The sequence below is a fragment of the Pyrus communis genome, chromosome 8 (assembly GCF_963583255.1).
Source record: "Pyrus communis chromosome 8, drPyrComm1.1, whole genome shotgun sequence".
Classification (NCBI taxonomy): domain Eukaryota; kingdom Viridiplantae; phylum Streptophyta; class Magnoliopsida; order Rosales; family Rosaceae; genus Pyrus; species Pyrus communis.
This window is the reverse complement of record NC_084810.1, coordinates 21393944-21419871: the sequence shown is the minus strand read 5'-3', so window position 1 is coordinate 21419871 and position 25928 is coordinate 21393944. Positions and strand designations below refer to the sequence as shown.

At 37.4% G+C, this 25928-nt stretch overlaps 3 protein-coding genes and 1 non-coding gene across 7 annotated transcripts; 1 reads left to right on the top strand and 3 right to left on the bottom strand.

Annotated features, from left to right (window-relative positions):
* Positions 1-288: 288 nt before the first annotated feature.
* On the bottom strand, positions 289-3259 carry LOC137742783 (PGR5-like protein 1B, chloroplastic). The gene is made up of 7 exons (XM_068482731.1): positions 2896-3259; positions 2734-2796; positions 2522-2608; positions 1625-1853; positions 1385-1458; positions 1192-1287; positions 289-604 (listed from the first exon to the last, which is right to left on the bottom strand). The coding sequence occupies exons 1-7, from the start codon at positions 3115-3117 to the stop codon at positions 512-514; spliced, it is 864 nt and encodes a 287-aa protein (XP_068338832.1). The 5' UTR covers positions 3118-3259; the 3' UTR covers positions 289-511.
* A 100-nt stretch (positions 3260-3359) lies between these two features.
* Positions 3360-3431, bottom strand: TRNAG-UCC (transfer RNA glycine (anticodon UCC)). Its single transcript has one exon. It is a non-coding gene; the product is annotated as a tRNA-Gly (tRNA).
* A 574-nt stretch (positions 3432-4005) lies between these two features.
* On the bottom strand, positions 4006-5866 carry LOC137741472 (probable xyloglucan galactosyltransferase GT11). Its single transcript, XM_068481179.1, has one exon. The coding sequence runs from the start codon at positions 5864-5866 to the stop codon at positions 4046-4048; it is 1821 nt and encodes a 606-aa protein (XP_068337280.1). The 3' UTR covers positions 4006-4045.
* Positions 5867-10344: 4478 nt separating this feature from the next.
* LOC137742542 (RHOMBOID-like protein 1) lies at positions 10345-14351 on the top strand. 4 transcript variants are annotated; one of them, XM_068482440.1, is made up of 6 exons: positions 10364-11047; positions 11851-12014; positions 12633-12796; positions 12887-13146; positions 13582-13708; positions 13981-14351. In XM_068482440.1, exons 1-6 carry the CDS (start codon positions 10725-10727, stop codon positions 14101-14103), a joined length of 1161 nt encoding a protein of 386 aa, XP_068338541.1. In that variant the 5' UTR covers positions 10364-10724; the 3' UTR covers positions 14104-14351. The 4 variants fall into 4 exon arrangements, with proteins under 4 accessions (XP_068338543.1, XP_068338542.1, XP_068338541.1 ...); XM_068482443.1 differs by having other exon boundaries at positions 10917-11047; positions 11856-12014; XM_068482441.1 differs by lacking the exon at positions 12887-13146 and having other exon boundaries at positions 10347-11047.
* Positions 14352-25928: the final 11577 nt, after the last annotated feature.

Genomic DNA, 25928 nt, shown 5'->3' with positions numbered 1-25928 from the left:
GACTATATCTCATCGAGTGGTTTTCTTCGAGCTTGCCCTCAAAAAATTGGGCACCGATTTTTCGAATAACATTTCATGAAAAGTAGGAACCCCTTTTGTGGTTAGTCCAAGAATTTGGATGCGAAACCTTTGGGAATCTTCATTTCAAAACAAATAAACTAAAGATATCACATTGTCAATTAAGAATTCACGCCATCGGTGATTTAAATCGATAGTTTGACAACGTAACATGTCTGATTGTATTCAAATTAAACATTTCCATAAAGTGAAACTGATACCGTCATCATATACCAAACGATCATATCAGAATGCAATACAAGAAGCTCAACTGTCCAATGACCCATGACAATAACTTGTGGGAAATACATCTCCTTGACATGGTGGGATGGGACGACTCTATTCAGGTAAATTTATTACATTATAATTTGGAAAAAAAATGAGGACTTGAAAGAATTGTCCTACCGTACATAAAGCTTCCAATACGCATTTGTACTTGGGATTTCAAAGACATTTATAGCCGTCTTTGGGGTTGGCTTCTGCCTCCTCGCGAAACAAGGTAGATACGGCCATGTACCCATCTTCTACCGAGTGGTGAAATAGACATCTGCACAAAAAAAACCTCCAATGTGAGCAAAAAACATACTCAAAAGATTTCATTCTATAAAATGGCAACGGAACATGTATCTTTTTGAACTCCTTGTCCATTCAGTGTTCAGAGAGCCGATAAACATTTCAAAAAGATAAAAAAGAGGAAGTATTTAACAGAGCCAATGACTTGACCCGGGCAGTTTTAGCACCGTGAGAAAAGGGATAGAGGCACTTTGACAAGTGAGATAGTGAGGCCATTTGCTACAAAACCTCACAACACCTACGGTACACGACGTGGCAAGAGCGATGCTATATATACCACATTTCTGATATATTTTACATAAGCAGGATCCACTTGTATAGGCCGGTCTCAGGTGGGTTTCACTTCCGTAAGAGATATGATTAGCAATGTGATAAGTAAATGTAGTTTAATTGATGTAATAAATTGTAAAGAATATTAAGTCCGAGGATACTTTCCAGTCCTGTTTGGTTACCTTTTACAGAACCCCATTTACAGTAAAAGGTTCTTGGTGCGTATCTTTGTTAATATCCAGAATCCCTCAAATAAAATTTATGGAGTGCGAGAGAAGAAAACTAGGTTACCTCAACCTTGGTACGGAACTCTAACAAGCATTCACATACGTGACAATTTGCTCTATGCGGGGAGTTAGACTGATCGGATTTCACAAATGCAAACACCTGCAGAAAGATGCTATTCAAATCAGAAGAAGAAAATGGATGCCTCAAGGGTTATAAATTAAGAGTTGTTTGAAGTTCTCAGACTAAATCAACGGACCTCATCCCCACAATTTGGGCACGCCCCTTTTAGTGCCACCAAGTCATTTCTCCACAGGCCTTGAAGTACTTTAACTGTGAGAAAGGCAACTTTAGTATATGCTGAGATTTAACAATTATAACATCAAAAGTTATACAAATTCCTAATCAATATCCAATTTTCTCGATTTAACATAGAGTGCCCGCACAAGAATTTGACATCATAAATGCTTTAGAAATGAATGGATGCAGGTTAACTTACCAGAAGCTGATGCAATTGGGTAACCGATGACAGAACCCAGTATCATGAAGAGAATGGAATTCAGCATCGAAAGAGCAGGTGCTTGGTTTATATACGAAAATACTGGATTGAAAGCATCTTGATAAGCTAAGCCACCAGTGTAAACTACAGGCACAAGACACACTGAACTGCCAAAAGCAAGAAAGAGGATCCATATGCTCGCTAATGCAAAAACCTGTGAGAAATCTTCCTGCCCTACATCCATGTCACTCAATATTCAAGCAGAGAAAGAAAGATAGAACCCACTTTTCCATTTCACCAAATAAAATGCATAAAAGATGGTGCATTAACAACTACATTTTGGTTGACAAACTAACATTGCAATTAAATAACTGACACGACTGTTAACCATTGATGTATTCTGCAGTGAGTCTAAAGTACATACATTCACGATGACAATCGTCCAAACAAGTGAGCTAAGATAAAGTTTGCTCAGTAACTCAATGATACGATTGTTAACCATTGATGTGTGCGAGTTTTGCAGTGAGTCTCATGCACATACATCAATGAAGACAATCCTCCATTCATGTATGGGGGTTCATGTACATACATCAGTGAACTAACATAAGGGTTGCTCATTAGGGAGACGATTGTAAACCATTCATGTATGAGGGTTCTGCAGTGAGTCTCAAGCACATACATTAGCGCTGACAATCATCCGAACACGTGAGTAACATATAGTTTGCTCATTAACAAAATGAATGACAAATTATCAAACCCATTTACCCCAACCCAACATCGATTCGAGCATAACCTTACTTTCATTTCCTCTTATCTTCCCATATTTTTTAGCAATATTCATGAATTAATGCAAAACTTAGAAACAACACTTCAAAAAACTCAACAAAAACCAATTACCTCAGCATCTGCATAAGTTGATTGTCTCCTAAGACTACAACGTGGGTATTTCACGACGCATTTCGATCCGTACCATCGTAGCTTCATCTGTTCTTCCAATCAGTTGCAAAATTTGTCAACAACAAAAAACAAAACTTAGAAGGAAAGGTAAAAAAAACATCGGCCTATCGAAAATCTATGAACTCATAAGTCACACATACATATATACATACCTCGACTCTATCAAACATGTCATCGACAATCAAAGGGTCGCCACTGTAATACGCATCACGTGCCTATCACGTGCACCACCAACCAATCAGATATCAAAATTTCACCCAAAAAGCAGAAATTTAAAGGTAAAAAAAAACCGGAAAGGGAAGAAGGGGGATTACCTGACGGTAGAGGGCTTCGAGGGTTTCTTTGCTGGCGGTTTCGATCGGGCCGACGTAGATGCAGTAGGGGCCCTCGGAGAGATTATCGCGGGTCGTCGGGTAGTTACTGCCGGATGAGATTCGGACGGAGAACGGAGCTCCTGTGGATCTAGGGTTTCTGGAAAGTTCGGGGACTGTGGACCCCACCAAGTGTGGAGTGAAGGAGGCGCTCGTGGCCGCCATGAAATTGGAGTGTGGAAGGTGATGCTCTGAAGTAAGCGGTTGAGAGAGAGAGAGAGAGAGAGAGAGAGAGAGAATTTGGGCCACGGAAATGGTTTTGGCGGGTAAATATCTGGTTGGTTTGCTTGGCTCTGGTTCGGTGGTTTTGAGGTCCGAAAGTGGAGAGGATACTTTTCAAAGTAACGCAGTTTACACAAAGGAAAAAAAAAAAAAAAAAATTAAATTAAATGGAAAAAAAAAATAATTGCGTTTGCCGGGAGTCGAACCCGGGTCTATTGCTTGGAAGGCAATTATCCTAACCGTTGGACTACAAACGCTTATCTACAAAGGATTGCCTACTAATTCTATTTATCTAATTATTTAACTGAGTTTAAAATACATGCAAGTTAACCACTTTGCACGTAATTATTTAATTAAGTTTAAAATACATGCCAGTTAAGCACTGTGCACAAAGAGTATTTCCATGCACAAATATCTTGAATTCCTTGCCCAATATATGATTAGTGAGAAGAAGTGTGGTTTAAGAAGCTTGACGTATAAAATGTACAGGGATCATTGATGATGTGATCAAGATAAGTAAGATCGCACTCGTTATTTGGCAAAAGGAAGATGGAGGCCTTTGCAACATAACTTCAACATGGGAGTTGTTTCACACTGAACAAGTCATTTCAAACTCCTTCTCTGTAAAAATACGAGCATTGTGAGAAGTGCATGATAACTATTTAGGAGTTCTGCTCTCAAAAATGTCTCAAAATATATAGAAGATGTATTGATCTTGTCAAATTACCAGTGATGAAAGAATTTCAAGGTTAAAGCTCAGTAATTCCGAACACCAATAAATTGTACGTGTGAGAGAAAAAGAACAAACTAGTTTACCTTTTCTTTGATTTGATTAAACTAGAGACTCTCATCTGCCTAGCTAAGGCAAGATTTAAAAATGTTGTCTCTCAAAGAAAGGATCCCACTCATGTTCCTCCACATTCCCAAACAAATTGTACTTCCAACTCACTTTCTCTGCGTAATCGAAGCTTGTGTTCTTCCCTTCTCTCATGTCCTTCCTAATTGTTTCCACTCTCTCAAGAACCCCTTTAACCGCAATGTCGAATGCATCCTCCAGCGTCTCCAATCTGGAGCCTGGATCGGCGTATATCACTCTAGGAATCAGCTTCACAACCTCCTCTCTCATGTCGTAAACTTTCTGCCTCGGAATGTTATTGAGTGTCCTCTCAATGCTCACCTTCCCTTTCTTTATGTCGAATGCTGGTATGAGGACTGAGTATTTGGTGTAGTCCTTGGGGAGATGCCATAGGTATTGAACGTACGCGGACCCTGGGTGGAAGAACACTGGAATGCAGCCTGCGAGGATTGAATCGAAGATTGATCTTCGGGTTAGAGAGTCCCCGGGAGGCTGCAGGCAGAAGACGGAGCCTTGGAACATTTTCATGACAAAAACCGGCTTGTGGCACTTGTCTGGACCGGATGTGCATTCTAGGAGCTTGCATTTCCTCCTTGCTGCCCTGCATTGGTTTATGATTTCGTTGCGGATTGAGTTTTGGAGATTAGGCCTAGGGCCGCCAGCGAAGGAGAACAATATGCGCCGCTTCTGCCTCCTCATTCGGTTCTGCCATTGGAACACCTCAATGTCTTTTGAAGGGTGGAAGTATGTTGGATATGGTATGGCAAAGTCATTGCTGTTCCAAGGGCTGGATTCTATTGCCAACATTGTCATGTTTTTCGATTCGGGCAAAAGCATAAGCTTCGTTCCCCACTCCGAATCCTTGTCAGTCCATCTCCGAAAATCCCAAGTAATTCTTCCTGCCACCATAAAATGATCTCTTCCCCACATTTTCTTCCACTCTGGTTTTTCTCTCAGCCATTTCGCAATCTCAAGTGAACCAGAATCTCTCATGGAAATGCTCGATCCCCAAAGGTAGCGTGCGACGTCTAGGCCAGCGTAGTAAGGTACGAAAATGGCTGAAGCTAGGGATGAGTTTTTTGTCAAACAATTGTACTGCTTCATTCTGCTGTGAAATATGACCTCTAACAAGAACTGATTTGTAGCAAACCAACCAGTGTTTGAGTAAACTTTTTCAAAATTCGAAAGATGGGGACCAAGACCAAAGTTTGATGCGAGCTCACACATGTCAGTCCAATTGCTAAGCGAACCACATTTCTTCAACAAGTCCTTGTTAAATTTGCTAGGGATGTCATGAACATAAATGTATTTGCCTAAGCATGATTCAGAAACGGATTCCGAATACGATTCAACCCTTTCAACCACATGTTCTTCTGGCTTAACGGCATCATCCCCTTTCTCGGATTGAGCTTTATTTTCGCTCAGATCGCGTGCTTGATCATTTCTGTCACGAGGCTCTGATTCCTTCTTAGAAAGGTGCCCAAATTTTTCAAAGCCATGTTCTGTGATTCCGAAAACATCTTTCGTTCTCAGATTAAAATCCCCACCACTTCGGTCATTGAAAACAATGTTCATATGAGCATCATCTCTAGATTTTCTGCTACTACTTTCATTGATTTCTTCGGGCAGAGAAACCGAATCAATGAGATCATCAGACTCACTAGCAACATCGACAGAAATGTTGATATTGTGATTACCTAACAATGCAATCAGGCTCTTTCCTACCATGAACTGCGAGTGGTATACACAAAGCAATAGAAACCAGATAAGGAATGAGGCACATACAAACCAGTATTGGTTGCGGCACGCTGCAAACGTCACGAAAGGCCTTCCCATGTTGTCACGAAAGGCCCTCATTCGTAACCTTCTCCGATAAGCCGTCGTAATTATCTACCTTCTGTAAATCTTGGATCAATGAGGATTAAGAAAACTCTATGGAACAGTGTGGCAGGTGCAAGAAACCGAACCAACCCATGTGAGAAAAAAGAGGAATATCAAAAGATTAATGGTGTTTTTGATTGAAAAAAGATGAATATTTAATGTGGAATTAGATGCATTTAGAGGCAAGAAAATGAAATGCAAGGGTTTGAAAAGGTTTGTATGTGTTTCTGCAGGAAAAATTAATGTCCGGATTGCTTGGAAAGTGGATGGGAATTCGGAAGAGAGAAAGACTGAGATCTAGTTGGGGACGTTGCTACGCAATTATACATGACTTGATCACTTTCAGTAGCAATGCCTTTTCTTTTTGTCACATGCTACCACTGGCCGTTGGATCAAAACCTTGAACTCGATGGGTTATTTCTAAAGTGATTATTAGTTTTTGCTAATAACAATTCAAAAAATGTCATTATGTACTCTTTTAAATTAGTGCTGATAGGGGTGGGCATTGGATGGGTTCATCGGGTTAGACTTCAACCCAGGGGGTGGGTGTTGGGTGGGTTGGTCAGGTTAGACTTCAACCCTAGGAGGTGGGCATTGGGTGGGTTGGTCTGGTTAGATTTCAACCCCTTGACCAATCCAATAGGCTTGAGTTGGTATTATTGGAACTAATTTCGACTCAACAAAATGGGCAAACCAACCCACCCAAACTATTCTAAGGCAGGTTGGATTGGGCGAATTCCATATGTTGGAATTATTTAGTTTCTTTCTTATTCCTAAAGTGAGTATGAATAAAAAGAGTCTAAAATAAATGTCATATTAGCTTTAAACATGTGAATTTAGTGTTATAGAATCATTACTTGTTACTTGATATTTAAATTCATTACTGAAATAAAGTAGAAACAAACAAGTGTGGTTATATGTATATGTATATATGTTTAAGAATTGTTGATATTATGGTGGGTCAGTCTCAAACAGGTTAGTAATACTTCAACCCAACCTACTTGGTGAATGGGTGGTCGGATTGTGTGGTTGAAATTTTACGCAAAAATAAATATATAAAGTTTACAACCTAGCCCAACTCAACCGAATAGCCCAACCTAACCAAATTCGGTTGAGTTGGTCGGTAAACCCACTAAAACGCCACCCTTAGATGCAATACTAATACATACTCATATTGTGTTGAATTTTAGTGCACGCTGAAAGTGTAATACATATTGTTAGTACTCAATAAAAAACACATTTTCTTGGAAACCATTATATTTTAGTGAAAATCACTTCAAACTTAATATTTTAGCTAAATTACATGGTCCAACAATATGTTTAGCGTTTAGTTAGTTCACCATTGGGCCTTTGTAGATTCATCAATATGACCAATTTTCGAGAAAATTTAGTGTGTGCGAAATTAAAAAGCATGTGTGCCAATCATTATCAACAAATAAATTATCATAAAATACACCAAACCGAATTAATTGGTCCTAGTTTTGGTTTGGTCGGTCCAAATTCAACACAACATGAACGAGTTTGAATTTATAACGGGTCACATGTAAGTTTGGTATAATTTTTTTTAATACAACAATATATTTATACTAAGAAATGGAGAAGTATAACACTAAATTGTATTACTAAGTAACAAATTTAATATGATTTTAGAATACTACAGGACACTTACCCATCCATTTAGGTCCAACATTACCCAAACTTTTATGGCTCACCCCAACATTCCCCACTTGTATGAATGTTGCTAAGCAATTTTTGGAAATCAAACGGACCTCCCCATAAGGTAATTTTAATGTGGCGATTTCCCCTCTTTTGCAATCAGTTTTGTTATAGCACCTGCTGCTCTAGCTAATTGTCCACCCTTTCCAAGTGTGATTTCTATGTTATGTATGGCCATGCCTAAAAGCATATCGGTTGAAGTAGATTCTTATTTTTTGATCAATCAAAACCCTTTCCCAAACTCTACAAGCTTCTTCCGAAGCGTACCTCTTTCTGAATGTAGATGATGATATCTATACAAATGGATCTTATATATATGTCGTATAATTCTTATATAGATATCATATAATAAAGTACCACATAAGTGGATATATAGGAATCAAAATATGTGATCGATTTCTAGGTTTCATCTGAAACCTAATTGGTTACTTCCAATTACGTAAATCAATAGTTCAAACCACACTCAAAGATAGTCCTAGAGGATCTAGTTATAGGAGAACTAGGAACGGAGAACTTTCCTCCTTTTTCTACCCTGACTCTTTAGTCTTAAGAATGCTGATTTTAACTCTTAAGAATGAGTGATTGTTAGAAAATAATATCAAAATGGTTAATAACTGAATAATCAATGTTTTTATATTTAAACTTTTACAATGACCAGCCAACATTTAATTTTATCGAAGTGGAGAACCAGAAAAGCCTAAACACATAGTACAAAACAGCAACCGAAGCACAAGAAAAACTAGTTAATAAAAAGAAAATGACTGAAAAACCAGCATGCATCAACATTAATCCAAACAATTAAAACCACCACATGTACTACAATATAAATCTAGCTACAGCATGCCGCTTAGACTATGGTCTAAGGTTCTAAAAGATGTTAGGCGTTAATTGGGCGGTAGGCTGGAGCCTACCGCATAGGCGGCTAGGCGGCTAGGCAGAACTTAGGTGGACTAGGCAGATTTAAATAAATCTATTATATTTGTGTAAATAAGTGTCTGATTATACTTTAAATATATATAATTTCATCATAAACTACAAAATAGAATGACATATATATTATGAAGTATTGGAACATAATGAAAACATGGGGAATAAGGATACAATGTGTGTTCATTTAAGTATGCAACATGTCTCTTACAATTTATGGAAAAAAAAATGCAAAATGAAAGTTATCTACATTTTGTCTAAGTGAGTCGCGATCGAGGTAGGTCTGGGCAGGTGCCTAGACGGACGCCTCAGCAGGTTTAGGCGCCCTTTCTTAATTTTCAAATGCTTAGGCATTAATCAGGACGGTAACCAACCGCCTAGCACCTAGGCGGTGCTAGGCAAGGATTTTTAGAACAATGTTACGGTCTAGTGGTATTCCTCTAAAACCTATATGGCACTTCTGTTTTTTCTTCTTCCTTCAATTTGTTTTAACCTGCAATTCTGTGTTTTTTCTTCTTCTTTAACTTGCAGATGTTTAACCTAAGGTGGATATATGTCTTAATCTGCAGACAGAAACAAAGGATAAAATGATTTATACCAAACGGAGTCTTCAACCCCCAGTACTTGTTTGGCAACGTGGTTTTGATTATTCCTAAACTTTCCTCGTTTGGTAGGGCAAGTAATTGCGTGTAGGGCAAATAATGACGTGATTGGAAGGTTTGCGTTTTCTTAAAGTTTTCCATTTCCTTCTTTCTTCATAATTATTCAATTAATCAAATTTTTGTGAAAAAAATTATGTTGCTAATGATTTAGCTCATTTGGATTTATCATGCAGTTTGTGTTCAGTCTTTTTTAGCAAACTCCTCATTCTTGTCGTTAATTGCTAGCTGTAGACATAGCTGGAATCTCGTGCCTCATGATATTCTTACGTTGTTTTTTTTTTCTTTTTTTTTTGAGGCTTATTCCTCTTTGTGAAACGGAAAAAAATAAATTCAATTAATCAAAATTTTGTTCAAGTAGTAGAACCACCTTAAAACCAAGAATCAATTTTTATTTCCAAGCACCTTTGGATAATTTTGGAATTTCCCAATCGACAAGTCATGAACTTATTACCGAATAAAAAGGTTTCTGTCATGTAATGAAATTAGTGTGTAAATTAAATAGGAGGTGAGAAGTGTCTTTAATCTTTTCGTGTCATTCTTATTTCTATTTCAAATTAACTCGTACAATTGACAAACACTAATTAGCTAATATGCAAGACATCTTCAACATAACCTTTTAATTTGTAAATGATTGTAAAATGAATTTTGTACTCAATATCATCAATGAATATACTGATTACAACAAAATAGACATAGAAAAAATCAATAACACACCAATACAAAACTAAAATTCTTGCTAAAAGAGACTCACGAACTCTCCTCTCTCTCTCTCTCTCTCTCTCTCTCTCTCTCTCTCTCTCTCTCTCTCTTTTTTAAATATTACAAATGACGTTATTATTAGGAGCTGTACTAAGAGGACGAGAGAGTTTAAACCCGGAACGCATTAAGTTGAAAAAGAATGTTGTATTCACAATAACAATCTACCACTTAAAATCACGAATACTCTCTTGGCACATTATTGCTCGTGCCAAATAGGCTATTAAACAAATCTTGACAACAAATATAGAAATAGAAGAAAAAATTTACACAGGTCTTAAATAGCAAAATGGCAACAACAATTCTTGGTACCACAAGACAATCTGCATAATTGCAAAACTGGCGATGTAATTAACCAACTAATAAGAAAATCAAACAAGAACAAAAGAAGAAGGAAAGCAAAGTACAAAGACACAGATAACCAAGACTATACGTACCCAAAACAACAGTTTGTTCATAACTTGAAACCAAAGCAGATCCCACAAGCACTTTCCAGAAAAATCTTAATCACAAAGCTAAAACTACTCACCATAAAGCTTTCACATTCCCCTCCAACTCAAGAAACATAAATTATTTTTTAAAAGAACCCCAAAAAGTAGAAAAAAAGAGAGGCAAAATTCAAAACTCATTTCATTCAATTTTGTCCCACATTTTGATTTCGATGAGATTCGAATCAAAACCCAAATGGGATTTCTGGGTCTGTATCAAAATCCTTGATTGAAGACAATAAAACGAAAAAAGGGGAGATTTTTATGGAGAGAGGCCAATCTGCTGCGCCGAGCAGCTTAGAGATAAAGGTGGTGAGTCCACGGCGGAGCGACAACGTTGTGCACCAGGGGGGACAGCCTCCGGAGACGACGACTCCGCGGCGGTCGTTCAGTGACTACAACCCGTTGAAGAGGTGGGTGTCATGGCTGGTGCCGTCGATTGTGGTTGCCAACATTGTGGTTTTTGTGGTGACCATGTTCGTGAACGATTGCCCCAAGAACTCCGACACTTGCATTGGTCGGTTCCTTGGCGGCCTCTCTTTTCAGCCCTTCAAGGAAAACCCACTTCTTGGGCCGTCTTCAACCACGTAAAGCTTCAATCTTTTATTAGTTTCTCTTTGTTTAAATTTGTTGGGGTTTGCAGTTTTGGATTGAAATTTGTGTTTTGGGATTTGTTGGGTGCTTGCATGTGGAAATTTGAAAATTTTAGTTGTGGATTTTGGGGAACTGACGCAGTGGCGGTAATCAATGTAGTCTTGGGGAACTACATGAAGCTTGATGTAATTCTGCTTTTAATCAATGTTGGACTTGGGAAAGTGAATATAGAAGCGAATCTACGATTAGTTGAGAAAAAGGAGCTTGACGGGTAATGAGGGTTTTAGGTATTTAGTGACATTCAAGCAATGCTTGATGTCTATTTGATGTCGGCATAATGCTTGAGCAAAGAAGAAGGGTGCCCGAAGAGCTGCAAGTAGTGAACTACTTGGTTTGATTAGATTGCTGTGTTAATCAAAATGTCCACTGTAATGTGTTACAGGATTAAAGTTTTATATCAGTGTTCTTTCGCGACTTAGTTTCAAAATTTTCGTTCAACTTTCCTTGCTCTGTGAGGCCAATGGTAGAATGATTATGGAAAAATGAAATTGTTTTGTCTTAATATCTCTGGTAATAGCAGGTATGCATTCTTCAAGGACTTGTTTGTCATTCTTTTAAGCTATTTAATGTGCTCATTTCAGTATGCATCATCCAAAGTCTATAACTGCTAAAAGTAGCACTACAAGGGCGAGGGAGCTATCACTGTTTGGAAATACCAGCTATAGACATGCCCCATAAGGGTCAATAGGTCTCAGTTGCATATCTAACTTGTTTCTCATGTGTTTTCATCCTGAAGATTAGAAAAGATGGGTGCTCTAGACGCGCAGAGAGTGGTTCATCAACACCAGGGATGGCGACTGATCTCTTGTATGTGGTTACATGCTGGAGTTTTCCATGTGCTTGCCAATATGCTCAGTCTTGTATTCATTGGAATTCAGCTTGAGCAAGAGTTTGGATTTGGTATGCATCGGGATTTTTAGTTTCATGCATGTATATCCACATCCATGAATGTTTGTAGTAAAAGATAAAGCACATGACATAAATTGTAGAATAATATATTAGTTACCAAGAGCAAAACTTCTTTCATAATCTAGAAGTGAAACACTTACCAGGTGGCTTTAGCTACCTTGCGATTAATCTACAGAGGATTTCTATGCATTGGTTTATTGAATTGTAATCCTAGAGTATAACTTACACCAGTATGTTGCTAGGTCTGATGGAAACAAGAGGACGTTTTATTTAGTGGTGAGCAAAGAAAAGAGTTTATACACCGAAGATGGGGTTCAAACTTTAGTTTTAGACATAGTATTCCATTTTACAGAGTAAAATTGCTTGAAATAGAAGCTGAGAGATTATTTCAGTTTTACATCACATCTGCGGGAGCAAGGATTGTTTTGGATATCCTGTACATGTAGATATAGCGCCTCATTTTGAAATGTTTTGAGATGCCGTCTATTTGAAAAGATTTAAAAAAAAAAAAAATGGTTTGATGCTGATCTACATCATGAACAGTTTTGATGAACTGTTTTAACTATTTGGTTTGAAATTCTAATGTTTTTCTGATTTGTTCTTCCGCAGTTCGAATTGGTTTCCTATATCTCATGTCTGGTTTTGGTGGGAGTTTGCTTTCAGCTCTTTTTATTCAATATGGTATTTCTGTTGGTGCTTCTGGTGCACTTTTTGGTTTACTAGGAAGCATGCTTTCAGAGCTCATATCAAATTGGACAATGTATGTAAATAAGGTAAATAAAGTTTTTCTATACTCAATGATGCACCTCTTTATAGTATGTGCACGACCCCTTGATCTTACAGTTTCAGATTTCGATCCGCAGTTAGCAGCATTGCTTACTCTCCTTTTCATCATCATAATAAACTTAGCAGTGGGGATTCTACCACATGTGGACAACTTTGCTCATATTGGAGGATTTGTCTCCGGATTTCTTCTTGGATTTTTGTTTTTGATCCGCCCCCAGTTTGAATGGCTTACCCAAGGGAATGCTTCCCCTGGACCTGTTACTACTCCAGTTAAATCTAAACACAAGACATATCAATATGTATTGTGGGTCCTCTCTTTGATACTATTGATTGTTGGGTAAGCTCCTCCTCAATCTCTGAAATTTAGTTGTTTGACTTCATGAACCTAATTGATTCCATGCATGAGAATCCGGCAGCCACAATTGACGTGTGCAATAATTTTTTATTTTTTTTAATCAAATCAGATAACTGGATTTTGTGTAGATATGTAGATATCATGTGTCCTGTAATGTCTTCATTATTGTCATTGCGAATAGTCTCTGTATCTGCTTGTTGCTGATCAGAATGGTTTGGAGAAGGCATCGTGTTATCACTATTCTGTTTGGTACTAATTGGTCACTTTTTTGATAGTGGCCTCTACTTTGTTGTTTTGCGTTGTATGTGTTGGCAGTACTTTGTTGTTTTGTTATTGGAAATAAAAGTTCATTGTCCTCGTATCTGCGTAGTATCAGAATAGGCAGGCATTTTCTAACAGTCATCATGTTTTTGACAGGTATACTCTTGGCCTGGTTACTCTTTTTCGAGGGGTCAATCTAAACAATCACTGTTCCTGGTGTCATTATTTGAGCTGTGTCCCTACGTCAAAATGGAATTGCAAGTCACAAAATATTTATTGTTTGGTAACATGCTGTACTTCTTTTCTGTGTATATTAACTTCCACCTTAATATTTGATAGATAGAAGTGCTTGCTTATTTATGCGATCATGGCTGCATTCAGTCGTTCTAGTTTGGCATGCCGTTTAATCTAATGCCTTAAAGAATCGTAATTTAAGAAATGACTCGTGAAATTTTGAGTCAGGAAATTGCTTCTACAATGTACTTTACTAGTACTATAAATTGGTTTTGTACTGACATATTGTTCTTTATATGCATATACGTGCCAATCTTGTAGTCGAGCCAGATAGGGAATCAGCTGAACTTAACGTGCGTAAGCAATGGCAGAAATGGAACATATTCGTTGTCGGATCCCAGCCCCTCCCGGACTCAGCAGCTATGTGCTGAGCTTTGCAGTTGACCATACATGTACAGATTTCAAAGGTGATTAGAGAGTGTTGATTGATATGCTTCATTCTTGTAGGAAGTATTCATTCTCTTTCTTTTGTTTTTTGTTGGGTAAAATAGTCTTGTGTATTCACCAAGCAATGGTTCTTATTGTCATTATTCTTTTCATTCTTTTACTGCCTTTGTACCTCTTTTCTAGTACCCAGGACAGTTGAAACTCATACCGACAACTATGAAATTTACTCGCCACATTGAATTTACTTAAACGCGCAATTTACTCACCATACCTAAGTTTTTTGAATGTGGGATGTTACAGATCCTCTCAGTCGAATATTTGCGCTCTACCTTCTCGTTTCTCTCTCTCTCTCTCTCTCTCATTCTGCAATGTTGCAAGATAATCGGATACATGTATACTTTATAGTTCATCCTCTAGAGATCAACTTTGAAAAAAAAAAATCAACTAAATAAAAAATCATTTAACCATTAATTTAACATTGTCAGTATTTAACTGAAAAATATAGTTCATTTATTTATTGGATAACAATTAGGTGACAAAACAAATATGAATTTCTTTGGTTTTTGGTGAAGTTGGACTTTAAAGGGTGACACACAAATAGACAATTCGAATTATTGTACAATATCAATATAAGAAAAGGAAAGAAATTTCAATGACTGGCAACACCAGGCTTTACGGAGGTAGTGCCAATCTCCAACTGCAAGTGCAAGTCCAATAAGGGAGGATCATTTCGAAACTTGACATTAATAATCCCCTTTAGTGTTTTGTCATATTTCTTTCTTTGTTCGTCAAGAAAGGAACGGAAAGAAAATTCGTTAAGTAAATTAGCAAATATCATATGCTACTCTGCTAAGAGCCACTGATGGGTTATCTGAGGCTAATTTGATTGGTGCTGGAGTTTTGGGGTTGTGTACAAGGGAGTTCTCGAATCTTGATGTTGATGATACAGACCAATTGGTTGCCGCCGTAAGGTGTTTTAACTTGTTATGCCACGGAGCAGCAAAGATTGGGCTGGTCTTGAGACTTTTGAGGCTTAAAAAGACTTAAAAAATGTGTCCTAACTTCATAAAAGAAAAAAAATGAGAGTTTTAACGAAAAGTTCGCGGTACTGTTCACTTTAACGAAAAACCATATTTTTACACTAAAAAGTCAATCCTGGTACTATTCACTCTACGCTTTATTTTGTCTTTATCGTTACAACTCAAAGTTTTTAAGCTCTTTTTATTAGTTTTCCTAAAAATTATTTTTGCTTTCACACGTAAGATTTCGATAAAATTATACTTAGAAAAGTACTTCAAACTCAATAATTTAGATACGGAAAAACCAATTTATTTTGTATTGAGAGAAGGGAACCCAAAAACCCCGGACGTACAAGTAGATAGATGATGAGTTTTGTTTCCCTTCTGTTTAAAATTTTAAAGTTTTTTATACAACTTGTGATGTGTTTTTTTCTTATTTACTAAACCCTAAACCCTAATGCTAGGGATACCAAAATTTTAAATCAAATTTTGCAAATTATATGATGTGATTGTTGATGATTGGATTATTACTTAAATATTGATTAAGGTTGTTATTCCTTATCAATGACATGTTATATGTGTTGCAAATTTAGTCTAAAAATTTGGTTTACGTATTACTCTTGAAGTTTAGACTTGAATTGGAATGAATGTCTAAAAATTTGGTTTATGTACTTGTTTTTTCATTTTGGATGGTTGCCAAATGTTTCCAGTCAGCTTCTGGAATCAATGTGCTTTACTGGTCTTGGTCCTTGGCGTACCGAAAGTACCGGACAATAGGTCCCAAGAGTGGAAGTAAGCTAGTGAAGCCGTCTAAAAAATAAAAAGAAGCCAAAGTTGTTATCATTTACTTGGACTTATTCCTTCTCATATTTGGATTTCAAGAACCGGAAACTGTGGTGTAAGTTCCTCCTTTGCAGTGCCGGCCTGAGAATGTGCAAGTGGTGCCATTGCACAAAGTCTCCAAATTCAGAAGGACCCTGATTTACAAATTTACTTTATCTTTATATTTCATATATAAATTTAAATGTGCAATGATATACTAAATTGTCCTCTTTGTGCTATTGTCTTGAGCGTATTATCCTTGATCCAGGAAATAAGTACCTAACCACCGGTCCACCGCACCTAAATATATATATATATATATATATATATATATATATATATATATATATATATATATCTCAATTCACTCATAACCATAAAAATTAAAATGTAAAAGAAAGCATAGCAATCTAAATTCTATACAATTTATAATGTCAGACATTTTAAGGGTTTTTATTCATTTTTTTTTTTGTATTCAAAAATAAGAAATTTCGAACTAAAAAACATAGGGATGCAAATAAGTACCTAACCACCGGTCCACCACACCTAAATTTGTTTTTTTTTTTAATCTCAATTCATTCATAATCATAAAAATTAAAATGTTACAGAAAGCATAGCAATGTAAATTCTATACAATTTAAAGGCATCTGTTAAAGTCTTGCACAAGATCCCCAAAATCTCAGGACCAAGTGACCAACCCTCCTCCTATGATCCTATCCTTCTATAAATGTACTTGTCAAGCAACAAATGGAACTCACCAAATTCACAACTCAACACTCATCTCTCTATTTCTTTCAGCTTCTCTCTATAGTTATATACTTAACCAGATCAGGAATAGGGGTTTTGATTTTGAAATTGATCTTAATATACTTGCTTTTCAGTGTAGTGTTCGTTTGCTGTTGAAGCTTCCCACAGTCGGGAATCGGAGGGAATGCGACGGATAGGCTGGCGCTGCTAGCCATCAAAGCTCAAATAAAGCAAGATCTCCATAATTACAATGTGATGAGCTCCTGGAACGTATCCATGCACTTTTGCATGTGGCATGGTGTGGTGTGCAGTCGACGACATCGCCAAAGGGTCACTAAGTTGGACCTGCAATCTCAAAATCTGGTAGGGAAACTATCCCCAAACATTGGAAATTTAAGTTTTCTAAGGGAGTTGTGGCTGCAAAACAACAGCTTCAGTCATGAAATTCCTCCACAAATTTGGAATTTGCGTAGATTGCAGGTATTGCGATTAGATGCTAACTCATTTAGTGGCAGTATTCCTCTCAATATATCATATTGCTTCTACCTTATCCTTGTGAATTTCACTTACAACAAGTTGGTGGGTAAAATTCTTTCAGAAATTGGATTGTTGTCGAAGCTGCAACTTTTTTCATTAAATTATAATAATGTAACGGGACAGGTCCCTCCTTCCTTGGGTAACCTTTCGTCTCTCTAGAGACTAAGTCTTGCTGGTAATAACTTGATGGGAAACATCCCCAGTTCTATTGGCCAATTTAAAAAATTAACCTTCTTGGGATTGGGCACCAATCAGTTGTCTGGTAGCATTCCTTCCTCCATTTATAACCTCTCTTCTCTTGTTACATTTTCCATAGGAGGTAACCAAATTCAAGGGAGTTTTCCATCAAATATTGTAAGTTTCTTCGACCTTCTGAAGATTAGCAAGGGAGACCTCAGCAAGATAATAGCCATATCATCATCTTTGTAAGTTTCTTCGACCTTCTGAAGATTAGCTATGCAATTCTGGAACCTGTATACGTGATCTTCAATATCACCTCCTTCTAGTCGAAGCCCAAACAGTTCATCCTTTAGAAAAAGTTTATTAGACATAATTTTTCCCATATAAACATTCTCCAACTTTTCGCATGCTTCCTGGGCAATCATTTTTCGGTGATGTGTGACCGAACTGTTGTACTTCTATGCGCAAATGGAAGCGAACTTTAACAAAGTACCAATATCAATGTCGTAGGTGAAAACTAAAACAATCTCAAACTAACACACGAGATTTACGTGGTTCAGTGTAAAGCCTACGGCCACGAGCGAAACACGGTGAGGAATTTCACTAAACAAACGGAGATTACAAAGGAGTGTTTAAACTCTCACAACCCAAATCCCAAAAATTACAAACCCTAAACCAAACGAGTAGAAAACTCAAAACAAATGGAGTAGTCTCTCCCAAATTGCTTTCTAACTCACAAACTCACAAATTGACTCTCACCAAATTGCCACACGAATGAGCCACACAAAATACACTAACCTTAAGGTCCTATTTATAGTGCATAGGACTTAGGTTACAATAAGAATCCTAATAGGAAGTAAATCCAAATCCTAATCAAATAGGTAATTAACAAAATCTCTCCACCAAGGAAACCAACTAAGAAGTCAAAATCCAAATCCAAATAAGACACCAAAACCAAATAGGTAACACAAACCTAATTTTTTGCATCATCCTAATTTTGAGCCGTAAAACCCAACACGAATTGATCTTGTGAGATGGACCTCGATGGAACTCTTGGCCTTCTTGAGAACCTTAGTCCATGCTGCTTCTATTATGTTTTCCGACTTCTCACCATCGAGTGCATCGTCCAAATCCTGCTGTATCAGTACATTCTTCATCATCCTTTGCCAGTCCGTGAAGTCATCCTTGCCGTCAAATGGCTTTAACACAGGTCTTGGATCCGTATTCATCTTCCCTTTTGACATCGTAGAACACCTTGATCCTAGCTCTGATACCAATTGTTGAAAAACACGCCCACTAGACCTTGTTCTTTAATATAACCAACGACAATAGACTAAACTAGCAAATATAGAAAAACTTAGAAACACACAAGAATTATACTGGTTCGGCAAAACTTTTTCCTACATCCATTTGTGATTTCTCTAGGTAGAGAAATCACCGCTCATTTGATTAAGAATGGAAATTACATAACTTTTGCAAACCCTAGAACTAATATCAAAACTCTCGGCTGTCTCTGGCTGTTTTCTCTCTTAAAAATAAACGTTGCCGCAACCTATTTATAGGCATAGGTTCGGCTTACATGTCCTAAGGCTAATTGAATTCCTATTTCTAAGTGGATTAGGAAATTACACTTATCCAAATCCAAATAGACTTCTAGAAATCCAAACCTAAATTGAATAAGAAAATCTGAAATTCTTTCCTAAACCCTCTAGGACAAGAATTGGTATACCTCTAATTTTCCTAAAACGATCCTAAACCAATTAGGACATATTTGACAAGCCAAAATCCTAACACAGAGTAAACATTTGATATTAATTTTTGGGCTAATGATTTATTTGGTTTATCAGATTGGTTTGGTTAATCTTATGTAGTATATATCTGCAGAAATATATGTAGTGGCTCTATTTAGTAGGTTCATAATCTAATCATGTGTTTATCTTTTCTTAAAGTGCTCTCCGTATTATAATTTGTCAAGAGTTGAGAAGAATATCTAGAAACTTAATGATTGTAAGTAAGTTCTTGGCTGCATTTGCTCAATTCTCTGCATGTGCAATGCTAATTTTGCACTACATGCTTTTGTTGGAGTTAATTTTGTATATTTGTGCAAGTCTTTAATGGTTAATTTTCGGCTTCATGCGTGGACTGTTGGAGACTATGCAAATGCTTATGTCTATGTGAGAGACAACAATTGCTGAAGCTGAAGCATTAGGTGCAGTATTTCACTCTCTAAGTCCTTTTTTTTGGAGATGTTCAAAGAAATGTGTGAGGTTTTCAAATGACAATGTTTTGTTTGGTACCTTCATGGATAGTTTCTTATTTCTCAGTATAACTCATTGGTTTTATGGTTAGCTTTAGTGTACAGCTTGTAATATTTCAACATGTGATTTTATGTAAAATTATTATATTGTAGTAAATGTACAATTTTGTGTGTGTGTGTATAAATATATATCTTAAATAATTTTATGTTTTTTATTTCTGGGTTGCAGGGGTGGGAGGGGGGAAGATGAATTTGGGTTTTTTTTATTTATATAAATAACTTTTCTTTAATTAATTATTATTTTAATATTTAAAAATATTAAATGATTTTTTTTTTAGTTTTTAATAATATTTTTTTAGTTTTTAAATAGAAAGTGTGTCACGTCATAAGCCACGTTAGCATTTAATAAAGGAGTTGGCAGACAACTGACGGAAGGTATAACATTGTAACAAATTCGAAGATACGGTATGACATTGAAACTTTAAAGACGATGTATGAAATTGTTAATGACCAATAATTGAGGTAGTTCTGTGTAATTTACTCTTCTTTTTATATTTTATGTTTTATTGGTTGCATTTCCTTTCTTGTGTTCCACACATAAAAGAATTATATAGCGTGCTCATTCAATTTTGATGCAATGACGGGGAACTTCATATAATCTGTAGCATTAGGCAAATATTTAATAAGACATCTCCACTCTTTTCTATGTCAATGTCATGGCTGATGATTTTTGGGAAGATAGTGTAAGGACGGGATAATTTAATGTTCTCGTATAAAGGATTCTTAAGGTTTAGACAGTGGATTTTTATATGAATTGGCAAGGAAATGTGTTACGCTTTGTGATGAAGGAAAGGTAGTGCAATGAAGGTAAAGACGAACGATACAAACAGCTCAGTTGAAAAGGTACCATTTGAGAAAGATGTAGTAGCGGCGGATTCCTCCGAGATTGAGAGGATCGGCTTTAGGGTATGGCACTGTGCTAAGTATAATTAACCAAGAGCATTCCATTAGAAGTATATATAGTGAAATCTGTCAACTAGCCCGAGTTCTTCTAGCGTACCTCTAAGCTTAGAGTGTGGTTGAGATTTCATGGAACTTGACGGGCTCATCGTGATGACGTGTCTCCTCGATTGACGTGTGATTCGATTCATGTACTAATGGAGTGGCACCATATTATATTATACTTGTTTATTAAGTATGTTTTGATTTGTGCATTGATATGTTTGTGGAATGTGGTTCGATTTGTATGATTGGCATGATGTGATGAAATGTGAAGGCTAGAAGTGGACCGTTAACCCATTGCCATGGGGTTTGTTGCTTCGGAGCTTTTTTCATATCCCATTTCATTGTTTCATTTCTCGTTTCGTTGACCATTCTAAATTTAGTACTTGTACTTTGCTTCATTTCGTTGAGCTTTTGTAAATTGTGCACTTGATTCATGTTTTGTTTGTTCGAGTCGTTGATATATTTCTTGGCTTTCAGCTCAGTTCTGTTGAGTGATCTAGAACTGGGTATCTGCTGGGGTTTCGTTGAGTGGTCCGATTCTCTGCTCTGTCTGGATTTCGTTGGGTGGTCCAGAATCCCTCATGCTTCGCGATTCCGTCGAGTGGTCCAGAATAATATCTAGCTTGGATTTCATTGAGTAGTTCGATACGCATTGTACTTCGCGATTTCGTTGAGTGGTTCGGAATCATATCCACTCGGATTCCGTTGAGAGGTTTGGAATCCTTTCTACTCCGCAATTTCGTTGAGTGGTCCATAATCGTATCCTGGTTTAGATTCCGTTGAGTGGTATGGAATCTCGCTTGGTGTTTTGGTTCCATTGAGTGGTCAAGAACTTAATCTTGTTGGATTTTGTTGAGTGGTCCGAAATCTCATTTTTCAGAGATGTAGGCTTTGGCCGAACTGTGTCACTCTAGCCCTGCATTTCGGTGTTTTGTATGTGTTATTGATGATGTGATTGTAGAATGATGTTGGTTGTGATTGTTGGCATTATGATTAGACTTGATGATCAATATGGTTAGAGAATATTTTTTTGCTTCGTAGTTTGGTCTTTGAAATATTGCATGATATGCATTGTGGTATTATGTTGAGACATAGTGATTTATGTGACAATTGTTCGAGTATAGTGAAAGACAAACTACGAATGGCTTGATCGCTGTTTAGGGTACGTAGGCAGTCTAACGAGGTTAGATGTAGCCATAAAGTTTACGAAGATTTATATGCAATTCGAATCTTGAGTTGCACTTTGTACATATCTCGGAGGCGGGTTTGTTAGATTTATAGATACTTGGTGACGTCAAGTGTCGACCCTGACCGTATGTCGAGATTGGGGCGTGACAATGGGCATTTGTTGTTTCAAACCATCATCATTGATAAAGGGCAAGGTAGTTTTAGGCATAATGTCAGGACCCAAATGTTGCTTAAGACAGCTAACATGAAAAACTTGATGTAACTTGCAGCCTTTAGGGAGTTTTAACTTGTAAGCTATTGAGCCTATCTGCTTCAAAACTTCAAAATGACCATAAAATCGAGGCTGGAGTTTGTGATAAGAGTGAGAAGCTAAGGATTGCAACTAATAAGGTATAAGCTTGAGATAAACCAATTGCCCCACAACAAACTCTCTCTTAGTTTTATGCCTGTCAAATTGCACCTTCATTCTGTTCCTAGCTTTGTCCAAGTTGGATTTGAGTAAAGACAGAAGTCTATCCCTGGCTATCAAACTTTACTCCACCATTTCCACTCTTGATGTGCCAATCTCATAAGTTGCAATGTCCGGTGCCCCGGGGGGGGGGGGGGATCCATAAACCAGTTCGAATGGAGTAAATTGTGCAGAGGTATGATAAGAAGTGTTGTAGCTCCACTCAGCCCACGGTAGCCAATGTAACCATTTCTTAGGTTGTGCATTGGTGAAACATCTTAAATAAGTCTCCAAGCACCTATTGAGAACCTCAGTTTGGCCATCGGCTTGGGGGTGGTAACCTGAGCTTAGGCAGATGGTTGAACCTTGGAGTTTAAAGAACTCCTTCCAGAAAGAGCTCAAGAAGATAAGGTATGTATCACTAACTATAGATGCAGGCATGCTATGTAATTTGAAGACATGGTTCACAAATGCATAAGCCACAATGGAGGCAGTGTAAGGGTTTGCTAATGCCACAAAGTGGGCATAATTGGAAAGCTTGTCTAAAATCACCATTATCACAGATTTACTAGAGCACAAAGGAAGACCCCCAATGAAATCCATGCTAATGTCTCTCCAAATACCTTGAGGAATTGGCAAAGGTTGTAACAAACCTGAAGGAGCAATGGTTTTATATTTATGTTGTTGGCAAACTGTGCACTTAGAAACAAATCTCTTTACATCATTCTTTATGCCTGGCCAATAAAAGTCACGTTTAACCTTCTTATATGTCTTAAGAACCCCCTCATCCCCTAAAGTGGGTGTGGAATGGTGCTCAATGAGAACCTTATCTCTCCAAATCGAACTGGGACTGAGCACTATTCTTGATTTATACTTGAGCAGCCTATTGTCAACCTGGTAGTGAGAGGTAGTTGTTGTATCTTTAGCTAAATCTTGCACCTTTTGCAAGATCCATTCATCCTTTTCATTGAACCTCTTCAAATCATCAATCCACCCCATATAGGGATATGAGATAGCTTGACAAGTAACAACCTTTCCAAGGTGGGCATTGGTTTCTTCTTGATTCTAAGAGGTCTCAACTACCCTTGAGAGAGCATCCACAACCACATTTTCAGAACCACTCTTATATTGGGTCTCATAATCAAATCCAAGCAACTTAGATACCCATTTTTGTTGGAAATGAGTATGTGCACTATTACTGAGGAAGTATCTCAGACTATGTAGTCTGTTTTAATGACAAAGTGCCTTCCCTGCAAATAATTTTGCCATTTCTTGACAGCTTGCACTATTGCTATCAGTTCTCTTTCATAAGTTAAGAGTGATTAGTTCTTAGGACCAAGTGTTTGACTAGAAAAGGCAATAGGTTTTCCCCTTTGTTGTAGCACTACCCCTATGCCATTCCCAGATGCATCACATTCAATGACAAGGGGCATTGAAAAATTAGGCAATGTAAGTACCTGAGGAGAAGCCATAACTTGCTTGAGGGTAAGAAAAGCCTCATGAGCACTAGAATTCTAATTGAACCTATCTTTTTTTGTCAACTCATAAAGGGGTTGGCAGATTTTGCCATAGCCTGGAATAAACTTTCTATAGTAGCCAGTTAGGCCTGTGAACCTTTTCAATCCCTTTACATTCACAGGTATAGGCAAATCAACTATTGCTTGAAGTTTGGAGGGATCAGTTGCTACACATTCTCTAGAAACTACATGCCCTAAATATTCAACTTTGGACTAGCCCAAAGAGCATTTTTGTTTCTTCACAAAAAACTTATGATATGTGAGTACCTGGAATGTTGTTCTTAAATGTGAAAGGTGATCCTGACATGACTTGCGATATATGAGAATATCATCAAAGAACACAAGCACAAATTTCCTTAAGTAGGGTCGGAAGATATCATTCATTAAGCTTTGGAATGTAGCAGGTGCATTTGTGAGCCCAAAGGGCATCTCTAGGAACTCATAGTGTCCCTCATGAGTATGAAAAGCAATCTTCTCGATATCTTCTTCACACATTCAAATCTGGTGGTAACTAGATCGCAAATTAAGCTTGGTAAAGAACTTAGCCCCATACAATTCATCAAGCAAGTCATCTATTAATGGGATAGGGTATTTGTTTTTTATGGTAATGGAGTTTAGCTCTTTATAGTCCATGCAAAGCTTACAACCGTCTTTCTTCTTCAACACAAGTAACACTAGGTAAGCAAAAGGGCTTCGACTTGGACAAATGAAACCTACTTGTAGCACCTCAGTTACTGCTTTTTCTATTTCAGACTTTTGGAGAAGACCATAGTGGTAGGGTCTGATGTTGGGCGGTTTGGTGCTTAGCAAGAGAGAAATCTTGTGGTCATGCACTCGTGAAGGTGGTAGAGAAGTAGGAATTCCAAATGGAGGCTCAAAGTCTTGTAGTTGAGATAGAGTTAACTCAGAAGCCTCCATTTTAGAACCTTCAAATGAGTAGAGCACCAATCCCAAAGTAGAATTCAAAAACTCTTTTTCCAATTGTGCAAAGATATTGTTTGTAAAGAAGGTAATGGATGAGAGTTGCTATGGATAAGTTTATAATGTTGGTCATTCACTATGAATTCCATAGTTAAAAGATGGAACTCCCAGAGTATAGAGCTGATGGTAGATAACCAATCAACACCTAAAACAACATCACATCCACCAAGTGGAAGAGTAAAAAATGTATGAGTAGATGTATAACCCCTTCAAGATATGGAAGCCTCTTTATAACAGCCCTGACTTTTCACTTTTCCTCCATTAGCCACCATAACTTCAAAAAGTTTTGTGCTCTGCAATTGCCAACCCATTTGTTTCACCAGCCTAGAATCCACAAAACTTTAAGAACTACCATAATTTGGTAAGATTTTCATTGTTTGGCTGCCAGTGAAGCCTACCACTTTCATAATTTGAGGTGTTTATTTGGATATAGTCCTAAAATAAGCCCTAAAATAAGCTCATTCACTAAGTTCCATATGTTGGATCTTAGCCAATGCATCATCAGGTGGTTTAAATACTACCTCGTATTCTCCTAGGAAATCGATCATCAACAATTGTTTTTGGCCACCCTCATGTCCATGAACCCACTTCTCATCACATAACCAACAATCACCCCTCTCTCTTTTTTTGAATTTCTTCAGGTGAGATTTTCTTGAGTGGTAAGTTAGGGAGCTGAGGATTGGCAACATTGTGGGGGTTAGCAGGCTGTGGTGTGGGTTTGTACTGAGGGAAAGGTTTTTGGTAACCAAATTTAAGTTTAGCATACTTAGGTATCCAATTAAATAACTATAGAAATAGCCTCATGGACAGTGGCAGGGCGTAGCAATTTCACATCAAATCTCAATTCTTTCTTTAAACCACCTAGGAAACAACTCTTGAGGAAAATTGGACCAACATCAGAAGTTCTATTAGCAAGCCTACGAAACCCAGTAATATTCCTTGAGAGTATCTAATTGACGGAGTTTGAAGAGAGATTTAGTGCAATCTTCACATTCTGAAGGTCCAAATTCACGGCAAAACGCAGTGGTGAATCATCCCAATGTGTAGTGACCAAACAGTCCATCCATTGAAAACCACTGCAACGCCTCGCCCTCCAAGTGAAAAGAGACTATAACCACTTT

Bases quoted from the DNA above. Each gene is read 5' to 3' on its own strand.
- LOC137741472 (XM_068481179.1), bottom strand. From the start codon at position 5,866: ATGGGAAGGCCTTTCGTGACGTTTGCAGCGTGCCGCAACCAATACTGG.
- LOC137742542 (XM_068482440.1), top strand. From the start codon at position 10,725: ATGGAGAGAGGCCAATCTGCTGCGCCGAGCAGCTTAGAGATAAAGGTG. The intron at 12,015-12,632 runs GTATGCATCGGG...GTTCTTCCGCAG, and splicing joins TGAGCAAGAGTTTGGATTTG to TTCGAATTGGTTTCCTATAT. The intron at 13,147-13,581 runs GTAAGCTCCTCC...TGTTTTTGACAG, and splicing joins TTGATACTATTGATTGTTGG to GTATACTCTTGGCCTGGTTA.
- LOC137742783 (XM_068482731.1), bottom strand. From the start codon at position 3,117: ATGGCGGCCACGAGCGCCTCCTTCACTCCACACTTGGTGGGGTCCACA. The intron at 1,459-1,624 runs GTAAGTTAACCT...CCTTTCTCACAG, and splicing joins CCCAATTGCATCAGCTTCTG to TTAAAGTACTTCAAGGCCTG. The intron at 1,288-1,384 runs GTCCGTTGATTT...ATCTTTCTGCAG, and splicing joins GCCCAAATTGTGGGGATGAG to GTGTTTGCATTTGTGAAATC.